This window comes from Colletes gigas, unplaced genomic scaffold (genome assembly GCF_013123115.1).
Source record: "Colletes gigas isolate AHSC1104 unplaced genomic scaffold, ASM1312311v1 Colletes_gigas_Sc00014, whole genome shotgun sequence".
Classification (NCBI taxonomy): domain Eukaryota; kingdom Metazoa; phylum Arthropoda; class Insecta; order Hymenoptera; family Colletidae; genus Colletes; species Colletes gigas.
In genome coordinates, this window is record NW_025106643.1 from 6,975,470 (window position 1) to 6,987,949 (window position 12,480).

The 12,480-nt window shown below is 42.4% G+C and overlaps 1 protein-coding gene across 1 annotated transcript in view; it reads left to right on the top strand.

Annotated features, from left to right (window-relative positions):
- The window catches only part of LOC122399674 (armadillo repeat-containing protein gudu), a 307,238-nt gene that overhangs the window by 120,868 nt on the left and 173,890 nt on the right, over positions 1-12,480 (top strand). Inside the window, exon 5 of the mRNA XM_043400525.1 lies at positions 5,288-5,536. Coding sequence (XP_043256460.1) covers positions 5,288-5,536 — 249 coding nt within the window. The remainder of the gene's footprint in view (positions 1-5,287; positions 5,537-12,480) is intronic.

A 12,480-nucleotide genomic window follows, 5' to 3' on the forward strand; every position in this document is an offset into this window, starting at 1 on the left:
CAAGTGATACTTTAATTTTTATTGCTTGTTCTACTGTTTCCGCGCCCGTTAGCAAATCATCCACGTAGACGTCGTGGATGATGATATTACTTATTACTGGATCTAGATGAGACTGATCCAATCCGATTTGCCGAAGGACGCAGGTCGCTAAAAACGGCGCGGACGCAGTGCCGTATGTAACCGTATTCAATTCGTACGTTTCTAATGGGAGCGTAGGTTCTTCGCGCCATAGAATCCGTTGAAAAACTCGCTGCTCGGGAGCGACTAAAATCTGCCGATACATCTTGGCGATGTCGGCGCTCAAAATAATCTGATGCTGTCTGAATCTAATGAGGATGGAAAATAGATCGTCCTGAACAACAGGACCGATCTCTTGAGTATCATTTAGAGAATATCCGGAACTGGTTTTCGCGGATCCGTCAAATACAACGCGCATCTTGGTCGTTGTGCTTGTTGCCTTTGTCACCGCATGGTGTGGCAGGTAATAGGCAGGACCGGCCTGCGTTCGAGAGTCCCGACTTACCTGAGTCATATGACCCAGTGCGAGGTATTCGCTCATAAAAGACACGTATTCTGCTTTCAGAACAGGTGTTCTGTTCAATTTTCTTTCCAAGCCGAAGAACCTACGCTCCGCCATGGAATATGACTCGCCGAGCTTTGCCAGGTCCGAGTTAACCGGAATCGTAACAATAAACCGGCCGTCGGAGGCTCGCTTTACCGTCTCATTAAAATGCTCCTCGCACGGGTGAGCTGGAAGGTGACCGAGTGTTGGGATTTGTTCGATATCCCAAAATCGAGTTAATTGTGAATTTAATTGATCATTCATGACTACATTGCACGACTGCGACTCCGCGTTGAGCGACGCCCGAATTTTCCCACCGAAAACCCATCCGAACTGGGATTTGAGCAATACCGGAAGACCCTGTCCCAGGCGTTTCTGTCCTATGCTCATTATCTCCCACAAATGCCCATTCCCTATTAGCATGTCCACATCACGCGGTTTGTCAAAGGATGGATCTGCTAATCTGACATTTGCAGGGATGTTCAATGCTGATTTGGCGATTTTAAAATTGGGAATATCGGAAGTGATTTTTTGCATCAGTATGCATGACATCGTAGTCGAATATCCGTTTTGCCGCGATTGTATTGTAACGCGAGCCTTACCCTGAGCGCGTTTACCTGCGTCCGCGGCCCCTACCCCCGAGATCGCTAATTGGGTCGGTTTACAACTCAAGCCGACAAATTTCGCAAATGACTCTTTTATGATATTTACTTGCGAGCCTTGGTCGAGTAACGCCCTACATTCAAATTGTTGTCCCTTGTCGTTGAGGATATGTATAATAGCCGTGGATAAAAGAACATGCTCTTTTCCCGACGAGTCATGAGTTGCATAACTCTGAGGGGGCGTATTATTTACTAAATTTGCTATACTAACGACGGGATCTGGAACCACGGGATCTACGGTAGGCGTCGATTCATTTTTTAAATGAATCAACGTATGATGGTTGCCGTTGCATTTGTGGCAATTCCCCTTGTTGCAGGTGTTTGAACCATGACCTGGTCGCAGGCAATTAAAACAAATACGGAATTTTTTGACCTTCATAAACCGAGCGTACGGAGTCAAAGCTTTAACCCTTTGCGGTCGGTGCCGCCACTGTGGCGGCATTTCAAAACTGTCGTAGAAGTCGGTGTCGCCGCTGTGGTGGCATGATCAAGAATCCAGAAAAACTGAGATTAACAGAATGCTAGCCATTTCGGACGTCTCACGCGTTATTTTACCATCGAGAAATATATGATAAGTAAATGGAAATCAATTTATAAATAAATAAAAATATAATAAATTATAAATTGAATTTCAAAGTTTAGTAAGAAATAAACATTCCAATTGTTCAGGATTTCCAGGTAGATTCATTGGCGATATTAATATATTTTTACTAAAAAAGATTGTGCAGTATGTTCCGACAGGAAAACCCCCGGCAAAAGGCGAGAAACACGAACATATTGTGATACATGTATTCGGAAGCCAGGGCTTCATATCGGCGATTGTTTTGAAATATATCACACGTTGTCAAATTACAAAAGCTAAATCTTTCCGTTTTTATGTAGTTTAAGCCCTATTAAACATTACAAATCAGCATCAACATAGTGTGTGTTTTTAAATGTAGATATATCCACCTTAAATTGCTTAGGGAACAATGATTCCGAAAAGCTAAATTCGCCCCGACTTGCTGGTAGTCCCAGCCGAAAAATCTGCCGACCGCAAAGAGTTAAACCGTTTGCATTGTGTGAGAGGATGATCCGACGAACATAATGGGCATTCTAAACTTTGCGTGCTAACCAGCGTCATGGGGTGAGGTTGCGGTTTCTGACCTGGGTTCCTATTTTTCGGAGGGAACGGACCCGGAGGTATTACTCGAACTGACTTTATTAGGATTTTGTACTGCTTTTCGAGAAATGTCTGTAAATCTGCCAAAGTTTTCTTACGGCCTATTTCCGCGACCCGTTTATCCCACGCTTCGCTTGTTTTCCGGTCGAGTTTGGTCGCTAATAAATGGACCAAGATCGTGTCCCATTTTTCGACGGGTTCCTCCAGCGAGGTTAAGGATTTTAAATTGTTGTTAAAGTCGTCTAAAAGTTGCCTCAGACTCGCCGGTGAGTCCTTTGGCAACGTCGGCAAGTCGAACAATGCACCGACGTGGAAATCGATTAATTCATTTGTGTCTTCGTAACGCTCGCACAAGAGCTTCCACGCGGCCGTGTAGTTTTCATCTGACATCGGTAATGCTTTCAATGCCCGAGCAGCGTCTCCCTTTACTGCTGAACTCAAATAGTGAAACCGTTCGATATTGCTTAACACGGTATTTTGGTTTATCAATGATTCGAAGCTGTCTCGAAAATAGACCCATTCTCCGACCGTCCCGTGAAAACTGGGCAACGGAACTGACGACAATCTAACCGAGGGTGCCGCTACGGAGGCTGTGGGTGATGCAGCATCTACACGAAACGTCTGTTGCGCGGTAGAGCTCGGATTCGGAACCGCAGCATGCTTAGCCGAAACATGTTCGTGAACCGCGCCTATGATATCGAAATACGCGTTGTCAAACGCCTCGTGAATTTGATTTTGCGTGTGTTCTTCCGGTGTCCCGGCGGTGATCGCATCGATGCGATCCTGAATCGACTCAAATCTATCGAGTAAATGGAGATTTCTGTGCAACCGTTCCTCCAATGCAGCAGCCCCGGTGGTTGCTCGCTGCGTCTCGAAAAATGTCTTAAATCGCGTGAGCGACGATTTAACGCGACCGCGTTCCTCGACTAACTTATTCAAAGTATCCTCTCGTGGGGTGGCCATTGTTCAGCGCAAAACGAGAAGTAAATGAAAACTCGACTCACCGGACGTAGACAGGAATCTGCACAGGACTCGCTTAGACGGCCTCTGCAATTCTCCACGAATCGGTGGTCCTGTTGTCGTGCCCTTGGACTGCTCCTTGGTGAGCTGGACTCGTAGAAGCGTCTGTCACTTCCTGGTCCACTGGATGAAGCGGCTGTCGCTTCCTGGGTAGCTGCACGAAGAGCCTGTCGCCTCCTTGGTAGCTGAATGAAGCGTCTGTCGCCTCGTAGGTTGCTGAATGAAGCGCCTGTCGCCTCGTAGGTTTACTGCCACACTGGCAGTTATCCTCTCTCGTTCACGAACGTGATGGGTCACACGATACGGCGACTGTCCCCGTATCACACTCTTTGCAATCGAGTGTACTCTCAATCCACAATCCGGCTCGAAGGACCAATGTTCGCGCTCGAAATGTTGATGGTCGGATTGGAGTGAATGCGATGTCGTCGTGTTGGAGAGTTTTAAAATGGTTTATTTTTAACAATAACAAAGTGGACTGTATGATATGTTTTCAAGCGCGTTGAACTGTGGGAGGAACTGTTTCCCCCGCGCTTACTTAAACAAAATGCGTTCAACTCAAGTAAAACTGCTGTACTGTTACAGACTTGTTAGTTAGACTTGTTAGACTTAGTCGGTTAACGACTGAAACTCTAAAGAAATGAAACTTGTTTGTCGGTTAACGACTGAAACGAGAATTGAAACTGGTTTGTCGGTTGACGACTGAAACTAGAATGAAATTGTGTCCGGAGTCCGTTTCCTCCTCAGCTTAGATCCCCTCCAAGAGGTACACTTGCGGGAGTTTTGCAAATTCCTCTGTGGAATCGTGAGTCGATTGATTGGCCATCGACTTGGGAGAGGAGGACCCATTTTCCTGCCCCATTTTGGCAGCAAACTCCTCCTTCACCTCGGTGGTGGTGGAAAGTCCCAGGCCACGCTGGCGAGGGTGGTCGAGGTTTCCTCCCCAAGTCGAAGGCCGCGTTAATTTATCGAGGAAGAAACGGAAATCCGGATTATCCACGCAACAAGGGGTTGCGTCTGGTCTACGTCTGTTTTTATGGCTATATTGTTCCGCGTGTCGGCGATGGCCGTTGTCGTCGGTGCCTACATTTGGCCTCGACGACCGTACCACCCGCGGAACAATATAGCCCTTCGCTGGTCAACTCGAGTGTCGCGTTTCTTTCGTTTTCCAAAATGCTATTCTTTTACATTGACATTTGCCAGATGCGACAGACTCGAAGACGTTTGCAACGTAGTACCGATCCCGCATCTGGCAACATAAAGGACCGGAAACAACTCGAGTTGGCCAGCGGAATGAGCGTGCTTTCGTTTACCGAACACCTTACATATGTAGGTCGGTAAGTAAAAATGCTGGGACAGTAGAGACTTGGAATCGTATGTCGATTGTCGCTAGGTCGAATGTCAGCTGTTACAACAGCAAGAACGAAAGACTCACACTCGCCTTTTTTCTCGATTTCCCGAAATTGCGCGAAGTGTCGAGCTTACGTACACATGGCTCGTACGGTAGCATATGTCTGCTATCCCCACCTCTCAGTTTTACACTAAGGAAGTTCGTCGTTTCTAGTGTCGACGACGATACACTCAATTATGCCAAATCTGGCCACACTGCCGCCCGTTTTCCTGCCAAACTTAATATCTAGAAAACATTCTTGTACCTTTGTTCAAATCTGTCCTCAATGGATTATAGTTCTTGTACGTTTCTCCGAATTAAAGTGACTGTCTACAGTTACATGGAGTAAAAATTTTGTATATATTTATTTATGTATTTATTATTATAAAATTAGATTAGTTCATAGTTTAAAAATAGCAGAATAACTTTGTAACATATAAGAAGTTAGGCAATTGAAATCTTTAATAAATGAAACAATTTTCAATATTCAATAGTTGGACGTAATGGACGTACCAGATACTATTCTCCGACGATCTTATGATGATTTGAATGGAGCTAAGAAAGAACTGATAGCAGTCGCGACAGCCTGTGCTAAGGTTCTGGACTCCATAAGCAGCAGCCCGAAAGTAAGGGAAGAGCTTCGGAAACACGGGGTAGTGAAACTTATGGAACGTTTTTTAAAATCCAAGCACACTTCTTTAATAATACCTATGATTGGCTCTGTTCAACAGTGTGCAAGTATGGTAAGTCAAATTTTGTATCAAATATAAATCTTAAACGCTATGAATGTTAAACATTCTAATGTTTCTAAGGCTGGGGGCACACGAGTATTAAAACGATATGTGTTGCGACGAACGTCGATTTCAACGGCCGTTACGGCAAGTCGACACTCGTGTGACCTGGTGCATTTCTCGGTATACAATGGAAAACGTGTGTTGACGTATCCCAACGTGAGTTCTAGCATAAATATGTCGATGAAAAATCAACGCACGTAGCGACGGACGATGAAAGCGACGCACGTTCGAAGTGTGTGGTTTCTAATGTACGACAATGTATTTCTACAACGGACATTGTAACGTCCATCGCAACGCTTGTGGTTTCAACGCTCGTGTGCCCTCGGCCTTAATCAATTAAATAATAAAACAAAATTTTATCAAATTATTTTTCCTATTAGAAATTCCAGTTTTATATCGGAATTGTTTGCTGATGTAGAATCCTGCGTTTATTTCATCAGTGGACACATTTTAGGCACCCCTGCAGTCAATGACCGCCAATTCGTGGCTTGCTCTTACAGTGAGTCACAGCCAAAATTGTACACTACATATGAAAGTATTTTTCAAAGAATATATGTTTTAAAGAAATAAATATTGTTTAACATAAAAAAATAAAGTTACTATAATACAGTGCAGAAAACATCTCACAGCTAAAATCGTACGCTATTCCCCTATCTGGTATTCCCCTCCAGGAATCCCCGAAAAGAAATGAAAAACGTTAAACAAAAGTAGATCACATTGTTTTACCTTACCAGTAAACATGGTATTGCATCGAAGTAAGAAATTACATTGTAATAGCACAGACGAGGTATATAAATAGACCTTTCACGTAATGTAATTTTTCGGCCGGAGTTTCTGGGGTCCCGGGACCCCATTACCATTTTCGTGTCACTCGCAACGTTATCAACAGATTCAGAAATGAACACAAGAGGAAGTGAGACAGAAAATAAAATTACATAAATTTTATTATTTTTTAACGGAATTAAAGCTGTAGGGTCCATCATTGGACATTAATCGATTAATTTCATTGGAGTAATCAATCGATTAAGAGTATTTAAAAATTTCAAGATTATTAAAATTCCTAAGGATGTATTTCATTGATACGTACACCGCAAATTCTCTATTTTTTATTTTAAATTGTAATACATCATTTATTAAAAAAATAACTCGGCAGAAACGTATTTGCGACTCGAAATCAGTTTAATCAGACTGTGCATCGGGCCCCGGAAACTTCTCATTCCTCACTTTCGCACACTATGCCCAATTGCGTGTACGTGAGCTCGTTGAGTTTCGGAAGAGCCGAGAAGAACAGGCTGATACTCGCTTTCCTTCTCGCTCTTGCGTCGCTGACGTCGCATACATTTCTCGAAAGCAAGCCTGCTGGCATCGCCACCCGTTCGAATCGTCAGTAAACGACAAAAGCCATCGTGACTGACAGACCTTACATTTCTCGAAATCGGACCTGGGCGCTTTTTGAAGATTCATTGACTTTCCATACGAAGCGACCATGCGTTATATACATACAGGGTGTTCGGCCACCTCTAGCAAAAATTTTAATGAGCGATAGTAGAGGCCAAAATAAGACGAAAATCAAGAATACTAATTTGTTGGTGGAAGCTTCGTTAAAAAGTTATTAACGTTTAAAGTGCCGCTCTTACTGAATTTTTTTCTCGAAAATGCGCAAGATTTCGGGGGTATGTCTATTCACCAAAAATGACTGTAATTGAACCCTACAACCGAAAATAATTTTTCCACAACGATTTGCAATTTTTTAATTTTCTCGAATAATTTCACACCTTCTCTATTTTTTTTCTCGAAAGTGGGCAGGATTTCGTGGGTATGTCTAATGACAAAAACTGATTGTAATTGACCCCCGCAACCGAAAATAATTTTTCCACAACGATTTGCAATTTTTTTTCTCCGTTGAAAAATTTAGGCACCTAATTGGATTTTCAGTAAGGAATTTTTTTCTCGAAAGTGCGTACGATTTCGGAGGTATGTGTAATGATAAAAAATGATTGTAATTGATCCCCGCAACCGAAAATAATTTTTTTTAAACGATTTGAAAAATTTTTTTTCGCCGAAAAATTTCAGCATCTACTCGATTTTTTTTCTCGAAAGTAGATAGGATTTCGGAGGTATGAGTACTCACCAAAAATGATTGTAGTTGACCCCCGCAACCGAAAATAATTTTTCCAGAACGATTTGAAATTTTTGAATTTAATTGTTAATAACTTTGCAACGAAGCCTCCATCAACAAATTAGTATTCTTGATTTTCGTCTTATTTTGGCCTCTACTATCGCTCATTAAAATTTTTGCTAGAGGTGGCCGAACACCCTGTATACATGTTATACATGCTAGGAACTATAAGTTGTATAACTTTCGTCGTATATCTACTTTCTAATAACATGGGAAAATTTTAAAATATAAAAAAATGTAAGAATACTGTAGAATTTTTGCAATGGAGAATTATTGAAGGAAAATGAATTGATTATTGTTTAAATATCGCGTTAATTGACGGGTTTGAGAACCGTTAAGAGAATTATCTAATTTAACGTGAACCATAACTGAGAACCGTAAATTCCTCGTATAGTTTTTGCTTTCGCGTACACGACATTCCAGAGACTCTCTGATGCGTAGATCGGTACACGGACCAATACAGGTTAGAAGAACCACACACGAGTTTGTTTGCTCTCAGTCACGTGATCGACCCAATACCGTATACTTGGGATCGATCGTCGAAGATCCATAAACAGAGAGGGTATCGAAATATTAAAATTGAGAAGAGATAGATATCGAAGAGCAGGGATAGCGCCGCGAGAGGGTGATTACCCCTTCCGTGGCCGTGACTGCGGATGTCTATTCGCTTCGAGATTCGAATTCTGGTCCTCGCAGCGAGCAGATCGACGAACGAATCCGCTCCGCGACGAAGCCAGATTCTCCGAAAAAGGGTTCTGAGAACACTCGAACCTTTCGTTGAGACTAATCGAATGCTGCTCGCAATTAATTAAATCGGTGAGGCATTTTTCCAGCCCCGATTAAATGACTATATAAATCTCGCCGAATTCTTCACGTAGCGCTTGTGTTTCGCGGCCGTGAGAGGCGAATCGAGGAAACTCGGCTCCCGTTTGTCGAGATTTCAGTCCAAACAGACTGTGGGTTTTCGTCTCAGCTTCACGTAGCGCTTGAGTTTCGCGGCCGTGAAGCGAATCGAGGAAAATCCTCGTTTCACGTATGTCGATAACTCCAGTCACAGCCAAGGGCTAAGGCCCAGTCAGTGCTGACGGCTCCACGGACTGCTGCATTTGACGCGGTCGTGAGAGACTGGTTATATCACGGACTGCTGCATTTGACGCGGTCGTGAGGCTGACTTTCCAACGTCTCGCTGAACTCAGCGGTCGTCGGAAGTACAGTTTCAGCCAGTGGCTACGGCCTACTCAGTACTGACCTTCACACGGACTGCTGCATTCGACGCGGTCGTGTGAGGCTGATTTTCTCCACGTAGCGCTTGAGCTTCGCGGCCGTGGAAGAGCAAATTGTCGCACGTACTGCTGCATTTGACGCGGTCGTGATCGACATTGAATTGTCCGCACGGTTTTGAATTTTCACCCCCAGGGTAACCTTTGGTCGATACCCCGGTGGGCTTGCCGTTTCTCGTGTCGGAGCTGGAGAAAACCGGATTCTTCCCGCTTCCGACACGCTCGAGCAACGCTCCTTGACCGCCAGTGTGTACGTACCCTGTGCGCAGAGCACCGCAAAAGAGCACCGTGGTGTACGCTCCTTTAAACGTAAGACGTTTCGTGCGCCGTTAAGGGCTACACCACACCGCGCCTTGTGCGCATACGAGAACGGTGAGAAACTGCGGATTTGAGCAACATTTGGAGCCTTACAACCTCCACCTGTTGTCCATTCCTGCGGCATTTCAACCATCGCAAAAAAGCGGAGAATTGAGAAATTAAATCTCTTCTTCCGCACTGCGATCGAACGTTTCTCCGTTTACGAGAACGTTCACATATACAGTCCACATAGACATCGCTCAGTTCGACGAGCACGGTCTGTTATTCCCGCTCCTGAGTGCGACTAGCACAGACAGGAGCGTGCGAAATAAAGCGAGACGGGCAACGCGACAAGCGTTACAAGGTATTAAAATCCAGCCTTGTCTTTCCTTGTTACAGACCAAACAACGAGGGCTGAGGGTGAGCGGCAGCCATAGGTTTTTTTCCCCCCCCAACGTCTGACTGACGTCGAGGTGGTTTTTTTTTCCTATTCTTTTTGTTACTAATAAATTAAAATTTAAAATAAATAAACGGCTTGGCCGCGATAAGCGACCAAGCGAAAATATAAATCAAGTGCATCAATTTTTAATATACTTTTTCCTAAAGTCCTTTCCCTCGTAATCCGGACCCCGTTAGGCCAGGATAACTCCTGGCATTCTAACAATTATATACATATGTATATAAGACAACGGACAAATTCAAGGACTTCCAGGAGAATAACCAACACGTGTTGCTCTATGGAAAGAGAAACGACAATTTAAGTGGATTCTCCTCACTGACTTTCTCCTAATCCTATTCTCTTATCTAATGTTCCTTATCGATCACTTAGATCATTTCACATGTGCCTCTTACACAATCTCCCTCTATATCCTGTTTAGAGGGCGCGCTGAGCTACTCAGGCGCGACTAACCTCAATCAAAGAAAGTATTCTTTCTTTACATCTCCCACCCTAAGATGAAAGTCCTTAATAGTACGTGTCCCTATACCAGGTGTCTTTATCCTCGATTTTTTTCAATTCTTTGGGTATGATGCTTACATCTGTACCATCTAGTAAATACTTTGGTGCAAAGCCAGTTATTGAGTGTTCCGTCTCGTTGTATTTTTCTATGCATTCGTGTGCCATTGTTGCCCAAGCCTTCCTATTTTTATTTTCGTTAATTTTACACCTTATCTTATTAACTATTGTCTGGTTTAACCTCTCATTCAGGCCGTTTGAAAAGGGTGCGTTGACTGCGGTGAATACTATTTTTATATTATTTCCTTCTAAGTATTCTTTAAACTCCTTCGAGTTTATACCTGGGTATTGGTCTGTTAAAATCGTATGTATTTGGTCTGTATCTATTACTTTCTTAACTAATTTGATAAAATCGTTCGCTTTTTGTGTCTTGGAGGTTGTTATAAAAGCGTACCTTGTGAAGTGGTCTACTAGTAAATGCAAGTACCTTTTTGTCGATCGATTTCCTCCAAAGCCACCAATGGTATCAATCGATACTATTTCAAATGGTCTTGTGGCCGGGCCCAGGAATGACATCAAACCGAATTTTCCTTGGCTTCTCGATTTATTTTCTAAGCATATTCTGCATTCTTTGCAGATTTTTGTTATATTTCTTGTTAGATTTCTTGCTGTGTATTTTGAGCTAATCATTCTTATCATCTGTCTGATGCCAATATGGCACCATTCCTCATGTATATTCCTTATTATCTTTTTGCTAAAATCCTCAGATAGTATTATTTTCTCTCTATCTTTTATTTTTTTATAAAATATTTTATTCTTCTCTGTTAGCTTCATTTTGCTCTCTTGTATACTTTTATTTTCTTTTTGATCCTTTTCTATTTCGTTTATTCCAATTAAATTAACTGTTCGTAGTAATTCTTCTTTATTTTCTTCCGGCTCTAAAACCGGGTTTCTGCTTAAACAGTCAGCTTCCAGATTTTCTTTCCCTGGGACATATTTTATCTCAAAGTCGTATTGTGATAGATAATACGTTAGGTCCCCCAGTTCCTCATCTGTTCGTGCTCTTACATTCATGTTCTCTAGCGGCTTATGGTCTGAGTACACCGTGAACCGTTTTCCTATAAGCCAATGTTGCCAGTATTTTATCGCCTCTTTTACCGCTAAACATTCCAAGTAAATCGCCTTTTTCCTCTTTTGTGTTTCGTTTAGCTTCTTCGAAAAGTATGCTACCGGTCTATTCTTCCCATCCATTTGTGTCTGCTTTAGTACAGCTCCGATCCCTTCTATTGACGCATCCGTGTTTATTACAATTGGGAGTTCTTGGTCAAAAATCTCTAATACTGGTTGTGTACATAATATTTCTTTTATTCTATTGAACGCCGTCTGACATTTCTCAGACCATGTAAATTTTTCGTTTTTCCTTAGCAGCTTGTGCAGGGGATCCAAGATTATTGTACTATTTGGTAAATATTCATGGTAGAAGTTTATCTTTCCTAAAAATTGCCGGATGTTCTTCCGTGTCTTCGGAATTGGAAAATTTTTTATTGAGATTAAATTGTCTTTTAGTGGTCTTACGGAGTTATTTTGAATCACATGTCCAAGGTACTTCACTGAGTCTGAAGCAAACGTACATTTCCTGAACTTTAATCTGAAACCTTCTATTGTAATGGCTTGTAATACCTGTTCTATATGTTTCACATGTTCTTTGAATGATGACGAATATATCAAAATATCATCGATATAATTTACTGCAAATTTTGTCAATCCGTGCTTCCTTAATATATTGCTTAAAATTCGTTGGAAAATTGCGGGGGATGTTTTCAGGCCAAATGGCAGACAGGCCCATTGGAAGTGTCCCTCCTGCGTAACAAATGCCGTTTTCCTTCTGTCCTCAATTCGTAGTGGTATGGACCAGAAAGCCGAGTTTATGTCCAACGTTGTGAAATATTTGCAGTTTCTAGTACGGACTATCAAATCGTCTATTATCGGAAATGGTTGTGCCTGTGGTATTATAATCTTATTTAAATCTCTAAAGTCAATACAAAGTCTCGATCTCCTATTTTCATCTTTTTTAAAAGCTAGCGTTACCGGAGCTGCAAAAGGGCTGTATGATTCTTCTATGAGGTTTCTTTGTAAGAGCTCCGATATTTGTTCTTCTATTTCTTTCTTACCTTCTATCGAG